This window comes from Chrysemys picta, chromosome 12 (assembly GCF_011386835.1).
Source record: "Chrysemys picta bellii isolate R12L10 chromosome 12, ASM1138683v2, whole genome shotgun sequence".
NCBI lineage: Eukaryota > Metazoa > Chordata > Testudines > Emydidae > Chrysemys > Chrysemys picta.
Window position 1 is genome coordinate 23,014,662 of NC_088802.1, and position 22,102 is coordinate 23,036,763.

Sequence of the window (22,102 nt, forward strand, 5' to 3'; positions counted from 1 at the left end):
GACTGCGAGGGTGCAGAGGGTTTTTGCACAGCCATGGGGCTGATGGCACCCAATACTGCAGTGCAAGGCATGGGGGGAGGTTGCACTAACGCCGACTGTTACGGATCTTTCCTGTTGTTGATTTCAGTGTCTCAGCTGATATCGACATTTACCAACATCTATCGATTGAAATTGAATCCTGCCGAGCTGAGCTATAAGTGTCAAAGAAGGCTCAAGGTGTTAACTGTCCAAATCCCATTGAAATCAATGGGCCCCATCCTTCAAGTCAGTGCAGATTTTATCTTTGACTTCAGAGAGAGAAGGCTCAGACTGAACAGAATTATTTCCAGTTTGTAAAATTAACTCTGTGCATAGCTCTACACAGAATCAGGTCCTTAATTAGCAATTAATAAAGATTAGTAAATTGGTCCAGTAAAAGATATTACCTCAACCACCTTGTTTCTCTAAGGATTAGTAATGGTAAGAGAGATTGTGGCTCTCTCATCTGACATGACTAATAAAAAGAGGGGATGAGAGCTAGAATTAATATTTTTTAACCAATGTTTAAGAAGAAAAGGGTAAGAAATAGAGCAATAATGAACTATTTTCGCATCAGAAAATGTCAGTTAATTGAGATCAAAATGTCCCATGGGTACATATCAATTTCTACAAAATTTTGTTTAGGAAAAAAGTTGTTGTACATATTTTATAAAATGATATCAAATGAAATAAAATATAAAAATAAACTAGTATAAAATACATTTAAATTATAAAATAGTATTCAAATAAAATACACTGAATATATAAAATAACATAAGTAATATAAAATAAAAATAGTCAAGAAATAAAATTAAAAATAAATAAATACATTTTTAAAAAGACAAAATTGGAATGAAAACCAACATTTGAAATCATGGGATATTCAATGAAATGGAAATTTGGGTTCCACACCACTATCATAATCTGAAAATAGCACATTGTATAAAATTAGAAATTGGTAAGGAAAGTTTTTTCTTGCAATAGAGGATACATTTTCTACCTAAAATGGTGGTTTCTAGCTAGATTTTTTTTTTTTTTTTTGGTTGGTTGGTTGGTTGGTTGGTTGGTTCTTTTTAATGAAGATTGGGTCTCTGTGTAGAGTGTCCCACTGCAGGACAATGAACTATTGTCCTAGGGAAGGACAGGTATTTGCCTGTTTAGGATAAAAACTTTCAAAGGGTGCTTATAATTAGGCTGCCCATTTCACTGCAATTCACTTGCAGTTGGCTGCCCAACCATTGCAATTCCCAACCTTATTTGTTTGGTTTGTTTCTTTGTTGTGGCTTCCCCTAAAATATAAAATCCTGACCCATTTCAGCAGTAGAACTCCAGCCTGTCCAAGGACACTGTTCTGCTTTGATAGACCAGGAAGTGAAATCTGTGACTATTTGAACCAATATCTATCAGTTTTTCTGTACTGTTGTACATTAGCCCCATCACCACATGTCTTGGTTGCTTGGTGTGATTTGTCAAGTTACTACACAGGTTTCCAGACAGATTAACGTTTTCTTTAACCTGCAGGCTGATCAGATATGAAATTTATCCCAGGAGTCAAGTGGGATGGCATTTTCTCCCTTTCCCATCCGCTAGCCTCCACTCTCTACTTACCTATTGTTCCGATAGCCAGCTGGGGGGACAATGAAAACAATGCTGATGTTTTATTGAGTGAATGTTCTTCATTTATATCCCAGAGTGAATTTATTTCCCATGGACACAACCTATGATGAACCCAGAACAGAGAAATCAAACGTCCATCACAGAATTCATCCTCCTGGGATTCGGCACTCTCCCTGAACTGCAAATCTTTCTTTTCCTGCTGTTTCTCGTGATCTACATGGCAACCATGGCCGGGAACATCCTCATCGAGGTTTTTATTGTGGTTGATTGTCGCCTTCACACCCCTATGTACTTCTTCCTTGGGAACTTGTCATGCCTGGAGACCTGCTACACTTCAACATTCCTGCAAAGCATGCTGACCGGTTTCCTGAGTGGGGACAGAACTATTTCATTTAGTGGGTGTCTCACACAATATTATTTCTTTACTTCTATGGTTGCTACAGAATGCCTTCTTTTATCGGTGATGTCATATGATCGGTATTTAGCGATATGCAATCCAATGCACTATGCAGCCCATATGAGTGGCAGGTCTTGCCTCCAGTTTATAGGTGGCTCTTGGATAGGTGGCTTCCTATGTAGTGGCATTGCCGATATCCCAGTTAGCTTTCTGTGGCCCCAATGGTATTGACCATTTCTTTTGTGATCCTATCCCCCTGATAAATCTCTCCTGTAATGATCCTAACCTGATGGAAATGTTGGCTTTCACACTCAGCTTGATTTTCTTACTGGTCCCAGTCCTACTTACCTTGATGTCCTACAGCTGCATCATTGTGACCATCCTGAGAATCCCTTCCATCACGGGGAGGCAAAAGGCCTTTTCCACCTGCTTCTCCCACCTTATTGTGGTGACTGTGTATTATGGAACTCTACTGATTGCCTATATGTTCCCAACAACAAACACCCTGAGAGACTTCAAGAAAGTTCTCTCTGTCTTCTACACTGTCTTGACTCCCCTGGTCATTCCCCTCATCTATAACCTGAGGAACAAAGAGGTCAAGGAGGCCCTGAGAAAAGCTAGCAGGAAATCCATGTTTGGACAATGCTAACCAATCAGTTTCCTTAGGTTAAAATAAAATAGACATACCGTAGGCTGGTTTAGGGCTTGAATCGAAGCCTGCTATAGTCCAAGGTCATGTTTCCATTAGCTTCACTGGGCTTCCTGTCGTGCTCTTACAGAGTCACAGCCATGGGAGAAAGTGGAGAGAGACAGGTCCTAAAAAGAATGGGGTCACAGATTTTAAGAGGTCTATGTAAGTCACTGGTGAGTACTACTGGGCTAGTGGGCGTTTTGAACTTGTGGCTGCTCTAAGTTCAGACAATGAGGAGAGATTGTGCTCAGTGAGAGAGTGCAGGGATAATGGCCTCACTTGGAAAGCTGAGCATCCATTCTTTGTAGGGTCTCTCTCTCTCACACACACACACACACTCTCTAATGTTAGGAAATTGTATAATTCACTTTTGATTCTTATAGTGTATTTCATCCCCAGGCTTCCTTCAAAAGGAACAGAAAAGCAAAAGGCAACCCTTTAACCTGTGCCACAGAACACAGGATTCCCATATAGTGCCCATCTATTAAAAGGGAGAACCGGGGAATTACAGACCAGTCAGCTTAACTTCAGTACCCAGAAACATAATGGAGCAAATAATTAAGCAATCAATTTGTAAGCACCTAGAAGATAATGAGGAGATAAGTAACAGTCAGCATGGATTTGTCAAGAATAAATCATGTCAAACCAACCTGATAGCACTTGCTGACAGGGTAACAAGCCTTGTGGATAGGGGAAAGTGGTAGATGTGGTATATCTTGACTTTAAAAAGGCTTTGATACTGTCTCGCATGACCTTGTCATAAACCAACTAGGGAAATACAACCTAGATGGAGCTACAATAAGATGGGTGCATAACTAGTTGGAAAACTGTTACCGGAGAGTAGTTATCAGTAGTTCACAGTCATGCTGGAAGGGCATAATGAGTGGGGTCTGGATCCCGTTCTGTTCAATATCTTCATCAATAATTTAGATAATGGCATAGAGATACACTTATAAACTTTGTGTACGATACCAAGCTGGGAGGGGTTGCAAGTGTTTGGAGGACAGAATTTCAATTCAAAATGATCTGGACAAACTGGAGAAATGGTCTGAAGTAAATAGAATGAAATTTAATAAGGACAAATGCAAAGTACTCCGCTTATGAAGGAACAATCAGTTGCACACATACAATATGGGAAATGACTGCCTGTGAAGGAGTACTGCGGAAAGAGATCTGGGGGTCACATGCTAAATATGAGTCAACAGTGTACAGGTCTGTTGCATTTTGGGGGGAGGGATAGCTCAGTGGTTTGAGCATTGGCCTGCTAAGCCTAAGGCTGTCAGTTCAATCCTTAAGGGGACCACTTAGGGATCTAGGGCAAAATCAGTACTTGGTCTTACTAGTGAAGGCAGGGGACTGGACTCAATGACCTTTCAAGGTCCGTTCCAGTTCTAGGAGATGGGATATCTCCATTACTTTATATTTATCTTACGCGCATTTAACATGCATGATTTCAGCTTTACGCGGTTGGCAAAAACAAAAAAAAAGAGAAAAATAACAATTTTAACACTGTACCTGTAGTGCGGGCGATTCCGCCCGCCATTACATTCAATGTAATTTTGACTATACGCGATTTTCACTTTAAGCGCTGACTGCGGAACATAACCCCAGCATAAGATGTGACAGACCTGTAATGCTGTGGCAAAAAAAGCAAACATCATTCTGGGATGTATTAGCAGGAGTGTTGTAAGCAAGACACAAGAAATAATTCTTCTGCTCTACTCCTCACTGATTAGGCCTCAACTGGAGTATTGTGTCCCGTTCTGGGCACCACATTTCAGGAAAGATGTGGACAAATTGGAGAAAGTCCAGAGAAGAGCAACAAAAATGATGAAAGGTCTAGAAAACATGACCTATGAGGAAAGATTGAAAAAAATGAGTTTGTTTAGTCTGGAGAAGAGAAGACTGAGAGGGGACATAATAACAGTTTTCAAGTACATAAAAGGTTGTTACAAGAGGAGGGAGAAAAATTGTTTTTCTTAACCTCTAAGGATAGGACAAGAAGCAATGGGCTTAAATTGCAGATACGGCGGTTTAGGTTGGACATTAGAAAACTTCGTAACTGTCAGAGTGGTTAAGCACTGGAACAAATTGCCTAGAGAGGTTGTGGAATCTCCATCATTGTAGATTTTTAAGAGCAGGTTGGACAAACACCTTCCAGGAATGGTCCAGATAATACTTAGTCCTGCCTTGAGTGCAGGGGACTGGACTAGATGACCTCTCGAGGTCCCTTCTTCCAATCCTATGATTATGTGATGCAAAATTAGGGTGGAGACCTTGTGTAAGTGAATCCCTGTGAAAATACATCAGTATAGTCATGGCTTTGAAACTACGGTAATCCAGGAAAACTGTCTTTTGCATTCATAGAATCATAGAAAAGGACTGGAAGGGTCCTCAATAGATCATGAAGTCCAATCCTCTGCACTCATTACTAGATAATTCCTGACAGGTGTTTGTCTAATTTGTTCTTAAAAGCCTTCAGTGAGGGAGATTCCACAACCTCCCTAGACAATTTATTCCAGTCTGATAGTTAGGAAGTTTTTCCTAATGTCCAAACTATACCTCCCTTGCTGCAATTTAAGCCCATTGCTTCTTGCCCTGTCCTCAGAGATTAAGGAGGACAACTTTTCTTCCTCCTCCTTGTAACAACTTTTTATGTATTTGAAAACTGTTAGCATGTCCCCCCTTAGTTTTCTCTTCTACAGGCTAAATACTGGAAAATGGGCATTAGGGAAAGTCAAGGTTAATGTGATAAATTTTTTATGCATCCTTTCTAATGATCTCTAGATGGCAGCTGTTCATATGGAATGGCAAATAGTCAGTAATTGTTAAATCCGTGACTTCAGTTAAAAAATATTGCTTAAGTCATTAAGAGCCAATCATCTTGGAATTAAAAAATTTAAGCGATGGTTTGTGAAGATTCTGGTCTATTGTTCTGTTATAGCCAATTTTCTGTTTAGACATGTATCCTTCAAAGAGTTAGGCAATGGGATTTCATTCCTGTCAGCAATAGTTTTGCCAGAGATTAATTAAAAAACAAAACAAAAAAAGAAACCTCTTTTTTCCAAAATACAATGATGTGAGCCACAAATATTCCACATTTGGGCACTATGAAAAACAAAACTTTGGTAACACACAATTATTCACACTGGTTATAAATTGGACTGAGACCTTATGACATGGTTAGGGAGCAAATTATGCTGGGAGAGCACTGGGAATAACAATCTGATAGTTTGCTTTGCGTTCAGAAATAAGTGGATATTTGTATTCTTCTGTAAAGGCTGGAACAAACCTTTCCTTCAGGACAAGAAGCACAGTTTTGGAGTCAAGTTGCAGAATATATTGCAATACACATAACTGAAATGATTATATTGACTGTACCCAAATTGGACCATGAATTGGCTAGTGTCAATGTATAATGCTGTCCTCTACAGGATGGAATCTGTACTGTTCGGTTGCTTATCAAACATTCCAACAGACCAATTAGAGGCCTACAGTTCTGGTACAAGATTATCTAATTTGTACAATTCCTGTGGCACTGAAGAGCCACATAACCCTGAAACTTGTCAGGGATTTGGGAACAAACTATTTTCACTTTATAATCTCGGGTCTCTAACCTCCATGCTTCCATGGTCTGGGCTTTTCCAAGAAGCCTAAGGGAGTTAGGTGCCAAACTCTCATAGCACTTCCATGGGAGTTGGGTGTTTATTGTGTACATTACCAGCCTTTGAAAATCCCAACCTAAATGTGTAAAACACCTTGTTGCATTTGCATTTCATTTGAGCATCAGCTGGCCCTTCCTCGTTTCAGAAATGACTGACCAGGAGACATTGAGATAAGGGTAACATTTAAAAAAAACCATAAGCAATCTTCAAAAGTGACATAAGAGCCTAAATCCCATTGCCTTTCAGTGAGATTTAGGCTGCTAAGCCTTCATAATTAAGGCACTTTTGAAAATGGGATGTAGGCACCTAAATCACTTAGACTATTTTAAAAATGTTGTCTGAACAGATTGAATGAGCTTATTGGATGGGGACTGGGTACATGTCTGCTTACTATGAAGGACAACAGGAAGTTTGGTTGGAGAAAATGAAAGATCAGCTAATGCTCTGCTGAGATTTAAAAAACTTTCTAAGGGAAATGGCTGAGAACTCGGTGTCTAAATCATAGAATCATAGAATCATAGAATCATAGAATATCAGAGTTGGAAGGGACCTCAAGAGGTCATCTAGTCCAACCCCCTGCTCAAAGCAGGACCAATTCCCAGCTAAATCATCCCAGCCAGGGCTTTGTCAAGCCGGGCCTTAAAAACCTCCAAGGAAGGAGACTCCACCACCTCCCTAGGTAACGCATTCCAGTGTTTCACCACCCTCCTAGTGAAGTAGTTTTTCCTGATATCCAACCTGGACTTCCCCCACCGCAACTTGAGACCATTGCTCCTTGTTCTGTCATCTGCCACCACTGAGAACAGCCGAGCTCCATCCTCTTTGGAACCCCCCTTCAGGTAGTTGAAGGCTGCTATCAAATCCCCCCTCATTCTTCTCTTCTGGAGACTAAACAATCCCAGTTCTCTCAGCCTCTCCTCATAAGTCATATGCTCCAGACCCCTAATCATTTTTGTTGCCCTCCGCTGGACTCTTTCCAATTTTTCCACATCCTTCTTGTAGTGTGGGGCCCAAAACTGGACACAGTATTCCAGATGAGGCCTCACCAATGTCGAATAAAGGGGAACGATCACGTTCCTCGATCTGCTGGCAATGCCCCTACTTATACAGCCCAAAATGCCGTTAGCCTTCTTGGCAACAAGAGCACACTGTTGACTCATATCCAGCTTCTCGTCCACTGTGACCCCTAGGTCCTTTTCAGCAGAACTGCTACCTAGCCATTCGGTCCCTAGTCTGTAGCAGTGCATGGGATTCTTCCGTCCTAAGTGCAGGACTCTGCACTTGTCCTTGTTGAACCTCATCAGGTTTTTTTCTGCCCAATCCTCTAATTTGTCTAGGTCCCTCTGTATCCGATCCCTACCCTCTAGTGTATCTACCACGCCTCCTAGTTTAGTGTCATCTGCAAACTTGCTGAGAGTGCAGTCCACACCATCCTCCAGATCATTAATAAAGATATTAAACAAAACCGGCCCCAGGACCGACCCTTGGGGCACTCCACTTGAAACCGGCTGCCAACTAGACATGGAGCCATTGATCACTACCCGTTGAGCCCGACGATCTAGCCAGCTTTCTATCCACCTTACAGTCCATTCATCCAGCCCATACTTCTTTAACTTGGTGGCAAGAATACTGTGGGAGACAGTATCAAAAGCTTTGCTAAAGTCAAGAAATAACACATCCACTGCTTTCCCCTCATCCACAGAGCCAGTTATCTCATCATAGAAGGCAATTAGGTTAGTCAGGCACGACTTCCCCTTCGTGAATCCATGCTGACTGTTCCTGATCACTTTCCTTTCCTCTAAATGTTTCATAATTGATTCCTTGAGGACCTGCTCCATAATTTTTCCAGGGACTGAGGTGAGGCTGACTGGCCTGTAGTTCCCCGGATCCTCCTTCTTCCCTTTTTTAAAGATGGGCACTACATTAGCCTTTTTCCAGTCATCTGGGACCTCCCCCGATCGCCATGAGTTTTCAAAAATAATGGCTAATGGCTCTGCAATCTCACCCGCCAACTCCTTAAGCACCCTCGGATGCAGCGCATCCGGCCCCATGGACTTGTGCACGTCCAGTTTTTCTAAATAGTCCCGAACCACTTCTTTCTCCACAGAGGGCTGGTCACCTTCTCCCCATGCTGTACTGCCCAGTGCAGCAATCTGGGAGCTGACCTTGTGCGTGAAGACAGAGGCAAAAAAATCATTGAGTACATTAGCTTTTTCCACATCCTCGGTCACTAGGTTGCCTCCCTCATTCAGTAAGGGGCCCACACTTTCCTTGATTTTCTTCTTGTTGCTAACATACCTGAAGAAACCCTTCTTGTTACTCTTAACATCTCTTGCTAACTGCAACTCCAAGTGTGATTTGGCCTTCCTGATTTCACTCCTGCACGCCTGAGCAATATTTTTATACTCCTCCCTGGTCATTTGTCCAATCTTCCACTTCTTATAAGCCTCTTTTTTGCGTTTAAGATCAGCAAGGATTTCACTGTTTAGCCAAGCTGGTCGCCTGCCATATTTACTATTCTTTCTACACATCGGGATGGTTTGTTCCTGCAACCTCAATAAGGATTCTTTAAAATACAGCCAGCTCTCCTGGACCCCTTTGCCCTTCATGTTATTCTCCCAGGGGATTCCGCCCATCTGTTCCCTGAGGGAGTCAAAGTCTGCTTTTCTGAAGTCCAGGGTCCATATTCTGCTGCTCTCCTTTCTTCCTTGTGTCAGGATCCTGAACTCGACCATCTCATGGTCACTGCCTCCCAGGTTCCCATCCACTTTTGCTTCCCCTACTAGTTCTTCCCTGTTTGTGAGCAGCAGGTCAAGAAAAGCTTTGCCCCTAGTTGGTTCCTCCAGCACTTGCACCAGGAAATTGTCCCCTACGCTTTCCAAAAATTTCCTGGATTGCCTGTGCACCGCTGTATTGCTCTCCCAGCAGATATCAGGGTGATTAAAGTCTCCCATGAGAACCAGGGCCTGCGATCTAGCAACTTCTGCTAGTTGCCAGAAGAAAGCCTCGTCCACCTCATCCCCCTGGTCTGGTGGTCTATAGCAGACTCCAACCACGACATCACCCTTGTTGCTCCCACTTCTCAACTTTATCCAGAGACTCTCAGGTTTTTCTGCAGTATCATACCGGAGCTCTGAGCAGTCATACTCCTCTCTTACATACAATGCAACTCCCCCACCTTTTCTGCCCTGCCTGTCCTTCCTGAACAGTTTATATCCATCCATGACAGTACTCCAGTCATGTGAGTTATCCCACCAAGTCTCTGTTATACCAATCACATCATAGTTCCCTGACTGTGCCAGGACTTCCAGTTCTCCCTGCTTGTTTCCCAGGCTTCTTGCATTTGTGTATAGGCACTTAAGATAACTCAATGATCGTCCCTCTTTCTCAGCATGAGACAGGAGTCCTCCCCTCTTGCGCTCTCCTGCTTCTGCTTCCTCCCAGGATCCCATTTCCCCACTTACCTCAGGGCTTTGGTCTCCTTCCCCCGGTGAACCTAGTTTAAAGCCCTCCTCACTAGGTTAGCCAGCCTGCTGGCGAAGATGCTCTTCCCTCTCTTCGTTAGGTGGAGCCCGTCTCTGCCTAGCACTCCTTCTCCTTGGAACACCATCCCATGGTCGAAGAATCCAAAGCCTTCTCTCCGACACCACCTGCGTAGCCATTCGTTGACTTCCATGATTCGACGGTCTCTACCCCGGCCTTTTCCTTGCACAGGGAGGATGGACGAGAACACCACTTGCGCCTCAAACTCCTTTATCCTTCTTCCCAGAGCCACGTAGTCTGCAGTGATCCGCTCAAGGTCATTCTTGGCAGTATCATTGGTGCCCACGTGGAGAAGCAGGAAGGGGTAGCGATCCGAGGGCTTGATGAGTCTCGGCAGTCTCTCCGTCACATCGTGTATCCTAGCTCCTGGCAAGCAGCAGACCTCTCGGTTTTCCCGGTCAGGGCGGCAGATAGATGACTCAGTCCCCCTGAGGAGGGAGTCCCCGACCACCACCACCCTCCTCCTCCTCTTGGGAGTGGTGGTCGTGGAACCCCCATCCCTAGGACAGTGCATCTTTTGCCTTCCAATCGGTGGAGTCTCCTTCTGCTCCCTTCCCTCAGATGGGCCATCTAGTCCACTCTCCGCATTAGCACCTGTAGAGAGAACATGGAAACGATTGCTCACCTGTATCTCCATTGCTGGTGCATGGACGCTCCTCTTTCTTCTTCTGGAGGTCACATGCTGCCAAACCTCCTCACAATCCTTCTGTCCCTGCTGCGCCTGCTCTGAATCTTCAGAACATTGTGGCCGTAGAAGCATCTCCTGACGTCTGTCCAGGAAATCTTCGTTTTCCCTTATGCAACGCAGAGTCGATACTTGTTTCTCCAGCCCTCGAACCTTCTCCTCCAATATGGAGACCAGCTTGCACTTTGTACAGACAAAGTCACTTCTGTCCTGCGGAAGAAAGACAAACATGGCACAACCTGTGCAGGTTACAACAGCTGATCGCTCACCTTCCATATCACCGTCCTCTTAGGAGCTTCCTCACCTCTTGCAGGAACTACTCAGAGAAACCTGCAGATGAAAGCCTCAGTGCGCTCTCCCCACGCGAACTCCCAGGCAAACTCCTGCTGTTAGCCTCTGCTGTTCGCCGCTCAGCTGGTTCGCTGCTGACTGCCCTTATATACCAGTCAGGCCCACTCAAGGCCCACCTGGAACAAAGCACTCCCAATTCACACTTTTCAAACAAACAAGCAAGCAATCAAGCACACGGTCAAACTGACCAACTGTCCCAGCAGCAGGCACTCAGATACTCACCTACACAGCCCCCCTAATGCAGCACTTAGCGTACCTCCTCTTGGACAGCTCCCAGGCAAACTCCTGCTGTTAGCCTCTGCTGTTCGCCGCTCAGCTGGTTCGCTGCTGACTGCCCTTATATACCAGTCAGGCCCACTCAAGGCCCACCTACACAGCCCCCCTAATGCAGCACTTAGCGTACCTCCTCTTGGACAGCTCCCAGGCAAACTCCTGCTGTTAGCCTCTGCTGTTCGCCGCTCAGCTGGTTCGCTGCTGACTGCCCTTATATACCAGTCAGGCCCACTCAAGGCCCACCTACACAGCCCCCCTAATGCAGCACTTAGCGTACCTCCTCTTGGACAGCTCCCAGGCAAACTCCTGCTGTTAGCCTCTGCTGTTCGCCGCTCAGCTGGTTCGCTGCTGACTGCCCTTATATACCAGTCAGGCCCACTCAAGGCCCACCTGGAACAAAGCACTCCCAATTCACACTTTTCAAACAAACAAGCAAGCAATCAAGCACACGGTCAAACTGACCAACTGTTCCAGCAGCAGGCACTCAGATACTCACCTACACAGCCCCCCTAATGCAGCACTTAGCGTACCTCCTCTTGGACAGCTCCCAGGCAAACTCCTGCTGTTAGCCTCTGCTGTTCGCCGCTCAGCTGGTTCGCTGCTGACTGCCCTTATATACCAGTCAGGCCCACTCAAGGCCCACCTACACAGCCCCCCTAATGCAGCACTTAGCGTACCTCCTCTTGGACAGCTCCCAGGCAAACTCCTGCTGTTAGCCTCTGCTGTTCGCCGCTCAGCTGGTTCGCTGCTGACTGCCCTTATATACCAGTCAGGCCCACTCAAGGCCCACCTACACAGCCCCCCTAATGCAGCACTTAGCGTACCTCCTCTTGGACAGCTCCCAGGCAAACTCCTGCTGTTAGCCTCTGCTGTTCGCCGCTCAGCTGGTTCGCTGCTGACTGCCCTTATATACCAGTCAGGCCCACTCAAGGCCCACCTGGAACAAAGCACTCCCAATTCACACTTTTCAAACAAACAAGCAAGCAATCAAGCACACGGTCAAACTGACCAACTGTCCCAGCAGCAGGCACTCAGATACTCACCTACACAGCCCCCCTAATGCAGCACTTAGCGTACCTCCTCTTGGACAGCTCCCAGGCAAACTCCTGCTGTTAGCCTCTGCTGTTCGCCGCTCAGCTGGTTCGCTGCTGACTGCCCTTATATACCAGTCAGGCCCACTCAAGGCCCACCTGGAACAAAGCACTCCCAATTCACACTTTTCAAACAAACAAGCAAGCAATCAAGCACACGGTCAAACTGACCAACTGTCCCAGCAGCAGGCACTCAGATACTCACCTACACAGCCCCCCTAATGCAGCACTTAGCGTACCTCCTCTTGGACAGCTCCCAGGCAAACTCCTGCTGTTAGCCTCTGCTGTTCGCCGCTCAGCTGGTTCGCTGCTGACTGCCCTTATATACCAGTCAGGCCCACTCAAGGCCCACCTACACAGCCCCCCTAATGCAGCACTTAGCGTACCTCCTCTTGGACAGCTCCCAGGCAAACTCCTGCTGTTAGCCTCTGCTGTTCGCCGCCTAATCAGTTAATCGGCTCTAAAAATCTCAGGTGTAAATTTTATTTCTAGGGTTAATGCATTATTTCTTGACAGTCAACGTAGCATTCACCCAATAAAGACAGAGATTTGTTTTAGCATTAGAAGTTTCTTCCCTCTCCAGGACTTTCCCTTTGAGATTAGAAGTTTTACTCTACCGACATAGTATTTGGTTTATTTTTAGACAAACTTTTCCTTGCTTGTTATATTCCCCAGAACAGACGTGCCTTGGGAGACTGTACCTTCCAACAGACGGATATATAATGAATCAGAAAAGACTTTCAACACTTGGTGGAGGGCATGAGGCACAGGGCACGTTACCAGACATGACAATGGCACCTCGGTAGGTGTTCTGGGCTATGACCTTCAATTTACTGGGAACATGGAAGTATGTGGATCCAGTGGGGAGAGAAGATGGACTGAATAACCTGGATCCTGGTACCTGATATGCTATGTCAGGAGGTGACAACAGAGACTCCAGCTGCTGATAGACCCGCCTTAGAGGTAACTCAACCTTTTCCTTCCTTCTCATTTCAAGGTTCAAGCTCAAGGTTTGGGAATCCAAGGGGAACTGGGCAATGATCTCTCCTAAAGTCCCAACCCAAAGCAAAATGGCAGAATTTGGAGAAAGAAAAGACCGGTCAGGTCACTGCTATCCTAGCTCTTTATCTGCCCCCCATCACCATGGTATCTGGGCACCTCACTGTACTGAATGTATCTATCCTCCCACAACCCCATGAGATGCTATTATCCCTGCTTTCCAGATGGGGACCTGACACACAGAGGGACACATTTAAAGAGGTGTTTCAGCACTTAAAGATACAGAGACAGTCCTAGTGGGCGTTAGGTACTGCACTTGCTCAGGCACCAATCCACATTTTTAGGTACCTACCAGCCTTTGGAAATTTGGCCTGACAGTCACAGAAGGAGTTTGACAAAGGAGGGAATTGAAGTAACATGTGCCAAGTCCAAGGTGAACTCTTCAAACAGTGGAGCATCCTTCATTCCACTTTAAGCTTTCCTCCGGGCTACACACAAGATTTTACTTTTCTTTCTGGCACAGACCTCACTGGGGCATTGAGAGGGTTAGTGAGACGATGTGGGTACAACACGGCTGATATTTGCTGCTGTGCTCAGTGCTAGGAGAGCAGACACTATATACAGGCTTGGTAGAATTCAATTTTATTTGTGCAATTTCAACTAATATTGTTTTGTATTTTTAAGTTTCTTTGCGATTTTTAACTATTTTAGTTTTTATAGTTGCGGGAAATTCAGTGGGGGGTAGGGTTGGGGTCAGGGTTAGGGAAATGGGGTTGTGGGGGACTCCCAGCAGTGACAACAGAGGTACAGGTGGCTCCCTAGATGGCCGAGGGGTCCAAGACACCGCAACTGCTATGACCCAGCAGAGCAGAGATCTGTGGCCATGGCTGCGAGGAGGAGGAGAACGATGAGCCCCGGGCCATAGCAGAGGCCACCCCATAGTTGAATCGCTCCGTTTATAGGTAGAAGCCATCCAGCAGTGGGGGGTGGCCTCTCCCATTGCCAGGGACTCATCCTCATCCTCGCAGACCAGGCTGTGGCTCTGGGTTCTTTCCCTCCAGGACTGTAGCCATCCCCACACCTAGCACCTGTAGGGATGGCTGTCACCATGCTGTGAGAGCTGGGGGCAGAGGGATCCCTGCATGGCCGTGGGATCACTGACACACATCCCTGCCGGCACACGGCGTGGGGGGAGGCTGCGCTAACGCCGCCTGTGACCAATATTTTCTGTTGTTGGTTTCAGTGTCTCAGCTGATAGCAATGTTTACCAACATCTATCCATTGAAACCAAATCCTGCCTAGTCATGAACTCCATAATTTCATGATCAGTTTCACCCAAGCTGCCTTCCACTTTCAGATTCTCAACCAGTTCCTCCCTATTTATCAAAATTAAATCTGCAACAGCCTCTCCCCCTAGTAGCTTTCTCCACCTTCTGAAATTAAAAATTGCCTCCAATTTGGCAGATTTGAAAAAATGGCAGATACGACAGCCAAAAAAAGAGAGAGAGAGAATTAATAGTTTTTTAACCACATAAAGGAAAAAAAGAATAAAATGTAGAGCTGATAAAAAATTCTCTATTTTTCCATCAGAAAATACCAATTCATCAAGATCAAAATGTTACATGGAAACAAATTTATTTCTACAAAATTTTGTTAGGGGAAAAAAAAGTTGTTATATATTGTTTTATAAATGAAATACAATAAAATTTAAATAATTTTAAATGTACACATAAAATACAATAAATAATAAAAAACATAAGTAATCTAAAATAAAAATAACCTAGAAATAAAATTAATAATACATATATTTTTAAAAAGTCAAAATTGGCATGAAAGCCAACATTTGACATCATGGAATTACCCATGAAATGGAAATTTGGGTTCCTCACCACTCTACTAATATAAAAATATAATATTTCTTACAAATTTCCAATAGAAATCTTTATGCAAGAGAGGGTAAATTTTTAGCAAAATTGATAGATTCTAGCTTTAAAAGGAGATTGGGTAACTGTATGACCAGCTGTAACATTTCCAACACTGGGGCCCAACTGTATAAGATGGTCACCTGGCTGGGTCTCTGTAAGTGGAGTGTCCTACTGCAGGACTATGAGCTATTGTCATAGGGAAGGACAGGTGTTTCTGCATAAAATTTTCAAAGGGTGCTAATTGAGTTACGCTGCCAATTTCCCCTGCAATTCACTTGCAGTTGGCTGCCCACCCATTGCAATTCCCAGCCCTATTTGCTTGGTTTGTTTCTTTGTTGTGGCTGCCCCTAAAATATAAAATCCTGACCCATTTCAGCAGTGGAACTCCAGCCTATGTTGTTCTGCTTTTAGACACCAGGCAGTCACTATTTGAACCAATATCTACCTAATGTGTCTCCTCTATCTGTGTTCCTGTGCTGTTGTGGCTGAGCCCCAACACCATTGTATCTGAGTGCTTGGTGCCATCTGTCAAGGTACTACACAGCTTTCCAGAGAAATTAACATTTTGTTTAACCTGCAGTTTGCTCAGATATGAAATCTGTCCCAGGGATCAAGAGAGATGGCATTCCCGCTCCCCGTCTTCTATTCTCAACTCAACTATTATTTCAGTAACCAGTAGAGGGAGACAATGAAAATAATGCTGATATTTATTGAGTGAATTTTGTTAATTTATGTCACAGAGTTAATTTCTAACCCATAGACACACTTCATGGCAAGCCCAGAACAGGGAAATGAAACTTTCATCACAGAATTCATCCTCCTGGGATTTGGGACGCTCCCTGAACTGCAAATCCTTCTTTTCCTGCTATTTCTCGTGATCTACATTGCAACCGTGGCTGGGAACATCCTCATTGTGACCTTAGCTGTGACTGATCAGCACCTTCACACCCCCATGTACTTCTTCCTGGGGAACTTGTCCTGCTTGGAGACCTTCTACACCTCCACCATCCTACCCAGCATGCTGACCGGTCTCCTGACTGAGGACAGGACTGTTTCATTTAGTGGGTGTCTCACACAATATTATTTCTTTGGTTCTCTGGCAGGTACGGAATGCCTTCTCTTATCGGTGATGTCTTATGATCGGTATTTAGCGATATGCAATCCAATGCACTATGCAGCCCGTATGAGTGGCAGGGTCTGGCTCCAGCTTGCAGGTGGTTCTTGGCTAGGTGGCTTCCTAGGTAGTAGCATAGCAATGTTGTCGATATCACAGTTAACTTTCTGTGGCCCCAATGATATTGACCATTTCTTTTGCGATCTGATCCCCCTGATAAATCTCTCCTGTAATGATCCTCAGCTGATGGAAATGTTGGCTTTCACACTCAGCTTGATTTTTTTACTGGTCCCTTTCCTACTTACTTTGATGTCCTACATCTGTATCATTGCGACCATCCTGAGAATCCCTTCCACCACTGGGAGGCAAAAGGCCTTTTCTACCTGCTCCTCCCACCTCATTGTGGTGACCATTTATTATGGAACTCTACTCATTGTTTATATGTTCCCAACAACCAATGCACTGAGTGACTTCAAGAAAGTTCTCTCTGTTGTCTACACTGTCCTGACTCCCCTGGTCAATCCCCTCATCTACAGCCTGAGAAATAAAGAGGTCAAGGAGGCTCTGAGGAAAGCTTGCACAAGATGCAGGTTTGGACAATGCTAGCTGATCTGTTTCCTTGGGTTAAAATGAAATAGATATAACATGGAGTGATTTGGGGTCAGTATCAAAGCCTACTAAAGTAGAAGGTCATGTTTTCATTCGCTTCCATTGATTTCTTGTCATGCTTTTGCAGAGTCACAGAGAAATGGAGGTGCACAGACCTTTTAAAAACCTGTGACCCTGTTCTTTTTTGGACCAATATCAGATACCACTGGTGGTTACTACTGGGCTGGTGGGAGACTTGAACTGGTGGCTGATCGAAGTTCAGACAATGCGGGGAGATTGTGCTCAGGGAGAAAATGCAGGATAAATGGACGCAGTTGGAATCCATCCCTTGGAGAGTGAGATATCCCCAGACACACACAACATTTACATTATAAAAATGTAAGATTGCAACATCACCATGGAATTCCAATGACAGGAAATTGTACAATTAACTTCTTTTTTTTTTTATTGTTTATTTCATCCCCAGGCTTCTTTCCAAAGGGAGAGAAAAGCAAAAGGAAACTCTCCAACCTGTGCCACAGAACACAGGACACCAGCCCATGCCTCTTATTTGCCCATTTTCAAAAGTGACTTAGGGCCAGATTTCTAAAGGTATTTAGGTGCCTGGCACATGAGTCAGGCAGGGGAACATCTACCTTCCCCAGATTTCTGCATCGCTCTGGGGCTATGGCATGCGGATGCCTGGTGTGAGGCTGCAGAGGCATGTTGAGAGGCAGAAACATTGGGACTTACGGCACTTTTAAAGCAAAAATTTATGTGCCTACAGGGTTTCCCAACTAATTGGGTTAGTGGTGGGGAAATGCATAGAAATCAGTTATCCAGAGCTCCAGTTGTAATTGACAATGGCACCTAAGGGTGTTGGGTGCTGAAGGAACAGTAATCCACACCATGTAGAGTCAAGCACAGGAGTTTATTACACACATCGCTGGCGGAGTGTCTCTTTGCTTATCAGGCTCAGAGACACTGCAGAACAATTAATTACAATAGATTATATAGGGTGCTCATTGGGAGGAGAGAAGCAATGAGGGATGGGTTTTCCCAAGCCCCTGGATAGGTTCTAGCAGCAAGACAAGATAAGCATAATAAGCCAATGGTCTAAAAGATTACATAATGGCTCCGCCCATGGCCCAAATTAACATATTGCTGACACACAGGTAATTACCCCCAAACTATGTCTATTAAAGTGTATAGGTCAAATCCTAATGTTGGGGTTCAGGGGAAGGAGGTAGCAGCTCTCCCAGTTGACCAACAGATACATTCCTGGAGATTTAAAGCAAAAAAGCAGTAATTAGTATTTAACAATAACAATAGTTTATAAGTGTACCCTTGCATTTCTCTGGGCTAGGACTGGCATACATCTGTGAGAGGAGGTTGTCATAACTTATGTCAATTATATTAGGTCTCTCTCTGAACTCTGTCTGGGATCTGAGGGGTATTGTACCACTATCTCCTCCCTGCATTAGGGAGTAACCGTGAGGCCTTTCTCAGTGCTTCATGTGTCTATAACTTGCGATAAGGACGCCCAATTACATTTGGAGTTATGCTGACTCTGCTTACTGACTTGAAACACACAAAGTTATCTGTTTACCCCAGCTGTCTCTCAGCTACGTATTGTTCTTTCTTAGCTAGTCTTCATCCGGGCCTATATGAAAAGTTCTTGGCAGAAACAGTAGTTAAGATTTTACATCCACAGCAAATGGATTTTGGCCCTTCGGGTGCCCAACTCCCATTCACTGTCCATAGGATTTGGGTGTTTAACATTACCTCTTATGGGAAAACCCAGCCTGTACATTTATAGGCAAACCACTATCCTGAGATTTCCTTCCACTTCCACCAGTTCCTTCTCATGTTTTACCATTTTTAGGCGACCCTAATAATTGTGTCTCTGTTACCAAAAGCATTGTACAATAAAAGAACTAAACTAAGTCTTCTCTTTCTGCCGTCTTTGTTGTCATACATCCCATTATCTACTCCCTTCATAACCAGTGTGAGGAATACATGTGTGAAGGTTTGTCTACACATAGAAGTTGCACCACTTTACCTATACTGGAATATCCCTGCCTGTGACAGGGCCGCGTGCTCTGGGCTGGAGAGCCTGGGGCCAAGCCAGCCCTGATTAGAGAAGAAGCCCAGCTGAGGGGAATCAGGCAATGTTCAATAAAGGGCAGAAGGGGGCTAGAGTAAGAGGCCAGCTCAGGAGGCTGAATTGAGACTTGAGAGCGTGAGAGAGGCTCCTGCAGGGAACACCCTGAGACCAGGGGAATTGCTCCATTATATGGGGAATGAAGAAAGGAAACAGATGAGGGGCTGTTTTCTGGGCTGCCCTGAGTCATCCAGGATGCCCCATGAGGTGTCCCAGCACCTACACAGACTGGATGCAATTATACTGATGTAAAGATGCTCATATCAATATAGCTCATTCCCATATGGGAAGGGGAATAAGTGATACCTGTTTAAGGCACCTTTTAACTGGTAAACTGTGTCTGAACTGGAGGTTGTACCCATAGAACTATTTCCATAACAAAGTCACAGCACTAATCAAAATAGTTATACTGATGCAAAATTTGGGTGGAGACCTTGTGTGAGTGAATCCCTGTGAAAATACATCTGTCCATTCATGGCTTTGAAATGAACTCTGATAATCCAAGGAAACTGTCTTTCGCATTCATAGAATCATAGAAAAGTAGTGTGATGTTGCACTCTATATGATTTTATGAAAATATGTTAATGTAACAGGAATATGCTTCATGCAAAAGGTCTCTTGTAAGGTATCATTACAAAGCTTATAATCTACTGAGTGTATAATCCTCTTTGTATAAATGTACCACTCTTGTATCTAAAAATAGAAATATGAAATATAACTCTGAGGGCCTATTGTAATTATGCAAAGTGTGGGCCATTAATGGTGGTTTGGAATCTTGATGACTCCTGTGGTGGGGCGATTACCCCACACCTAGAGAGACTGGGCTGCGGCAGGCCTAGGCGCCTGCGTAGACGCGCGGCCAATCAGGAGAGGGCTTACTGGGAGCCAATAAGAAGGCAGATTGGAGCCAGCCAATCACGGCCCGGCTTAGCCATATAAAAGGCTGCCCAGAGCAGGAGCAGTCAGTCTGTCCCAGACCTTCAGAGGGGAAGGTCTATCTCCAGAGCTGGGAGGCCAGCACCACGGACAGCGCAGTGCAGGCCAGCCTGAGAGAGTGGGAGAAGGCCCTACTCCATAGCCTGCTAGGCGGCAGGCCTGGGAGGAGGAGGCCTAGCATAGCGAAGGGCTGTTGGGGAAGCGGTCCAGAGGGATAGTCAGAGGAGGAAGGAGAAGGAAGACAGTGAGACTGTCACCCGAGGGCTTCTGGACCGGGACTCAGAGTAGTGGGCGGGCCTGAGTCCCCCCCCCCCTTTTTCCCCCCTTTGTTTGCTGTGCTACCCCACGCACAGCCACAGGCCGCAGGGAGCGGCCGGTCAGAACCACACCAGATCCTAGACTGTGAGGATTGGACTTGAAGGTGTGGGGCTGTTGTTTACCCCCTCCCCCGGAAGGGGGTGTGATTGGACAAAGGGACACTGTCGGAGGGCAGTGCTCCGGAAGAGGACGCCGACGTCGGGAGCAACGCACGTCCGTGCACCCCACAGAGGCGAGACGACAGGCTGAACGCCACCCAAAGAGGACGCTCTACTGGCACAAAACTAATTCCCCGAAGCGGCCGGGAGGAGGCGCCACAGCGGTGAGCTACAGACCCTGTCACAACTCCCATTAACCAGGACAATTGACTGCAGATGGCTCTGTTTTACCTATAAGCCTTCCTGTATACTGTGTGCTGGCAAGTGCGTAATGAAGTTTTACAGTGACAAGTGATCATGTCACCTGAATTGGAATCCATCTTTAACCTGGTGCTTTTCCATTGAGAAGGGGGATGGGTGGGAACCCAGAGGGATAAAGGATTCCCGCCTTATGCAATATATATAAATGGATGGAACAGAACAAAGAGGAGGAACCATCATGAGGAATCCCCTAGCTACCACCTGAGCTGGAACAAGGGCTGTACCAGGGGAGAGCTCTTCTAGACCTACTGCTCACAAACCGTGAAGAATTAGTAGGGGAAGCAAAAGTGGATGGGAACCTGGGAGGCAGTGACCATGAGATGGTCGAGTTCAGGATCCTGACACAAGGAAGAAAGAAGAGCAACAGAATACGGACCCTGCACTTCAGAAAAGCAGACTTTGACTCCCTCAGGGAACTAATGGGCAGGATCCTCTGGGAGAATAACATGAGGGGGAAAGGAGTCCAGGAGAGCTGGCTGTATTTTAAAGAATCCTTACTGAGGTTGCAGGAAAAAAACATCCCGATGTGTAGAAAGAATAGTAAGTATGGCAGGCGACCAGCTTGGCTAAAGAGTGAAATCCTTGCTGATCTTAAAAGCAAAAAAGAAGCTTACAAGAAGTGGAAGATTGGACAAATGACCAGGGAGGAGTATAAAAATATTGCTCAGGCATGCAGGAGTGAAATCAGGAAGGCCAAATCACACTTGGAGTTGCAGCTAGCAAGAGATGTTAAGAGTAACAAGAAGGGTTTCTTCAGGTATGTTAGCAACAAAAAGAAAGTCAAGGAAAGTGTGGGCCCCTTACTGAAAGAGGGAGGCAACCTAGTGACAGAGGATGTGGAAAAAGCTAATGTACACAATCCTTTTTTTGCCTCTGTCTTCACGAACAAGATCAGCTCCCAGACTGCTGCACTGGGCGGCACAGTATGGGGAGAAGGTGACGAGCCCTCTGTGGAGAAAGAAGTGGTTCGGGACTATTTAGAAAAACTGGACGAGCACAAGTCCATGGGGCCGGATGAGTTGCATCCGAGGGTGCTAAAGGAGTTGGCGGATGTGATTGCAGAGCCATTGGCCATTATCTTTGAAAACTCATGGCGATCGTGGGAGGTCCTGGATGACTGGAAAAAGGCTAATGTAGTGCCCATCGTTAAAAAAGGGAAGAAGGGGGATCCAGGAAACTACAGGGCAGTCAGCCTCACCTCAGTCCCTGGAAAAATCATGGAGCAGGTCCTCAAGGAATCAATTCTGAAGCACTTAGAGGAGAGGAAAGTGATCAGGAACAGTCAGCATGGATTCACCAAGGGCAAGT

The 22,102-nt window shown here is 45.3% G+C and overlaps 1 protein-coding gene and 1 pseudogene across 1 annotated transcript; both read left to right on the top strand.

Annotated features, from left to right (window-relative positions):
• The first annotated feature begins 1,738 nt into the window (after nt 1-1,738).
• Nucleotides 1,739-2,681, top strand: LOC135974647 (olfactory receptor 10A7-like; annotated as a pseudogene).
• A 13,343-nt stretch (nt 2,682-16,024) lies between these two features.
• LOC112061082 (olfactory receptor 11A1-like) lies at nt 16,025-16,975 on the top strand. Its single transcript, XM_024113647.2, has one exon. It carries the CDS (start codon nt 16,025-16,027, stop codon nt 16,973-16,975), a length of 951 nt encoding a protein of 316 aa, XP_023969415.2.
• Nucleotides 16,976-22,102: the final 5,127 nt, after the last annotated feature.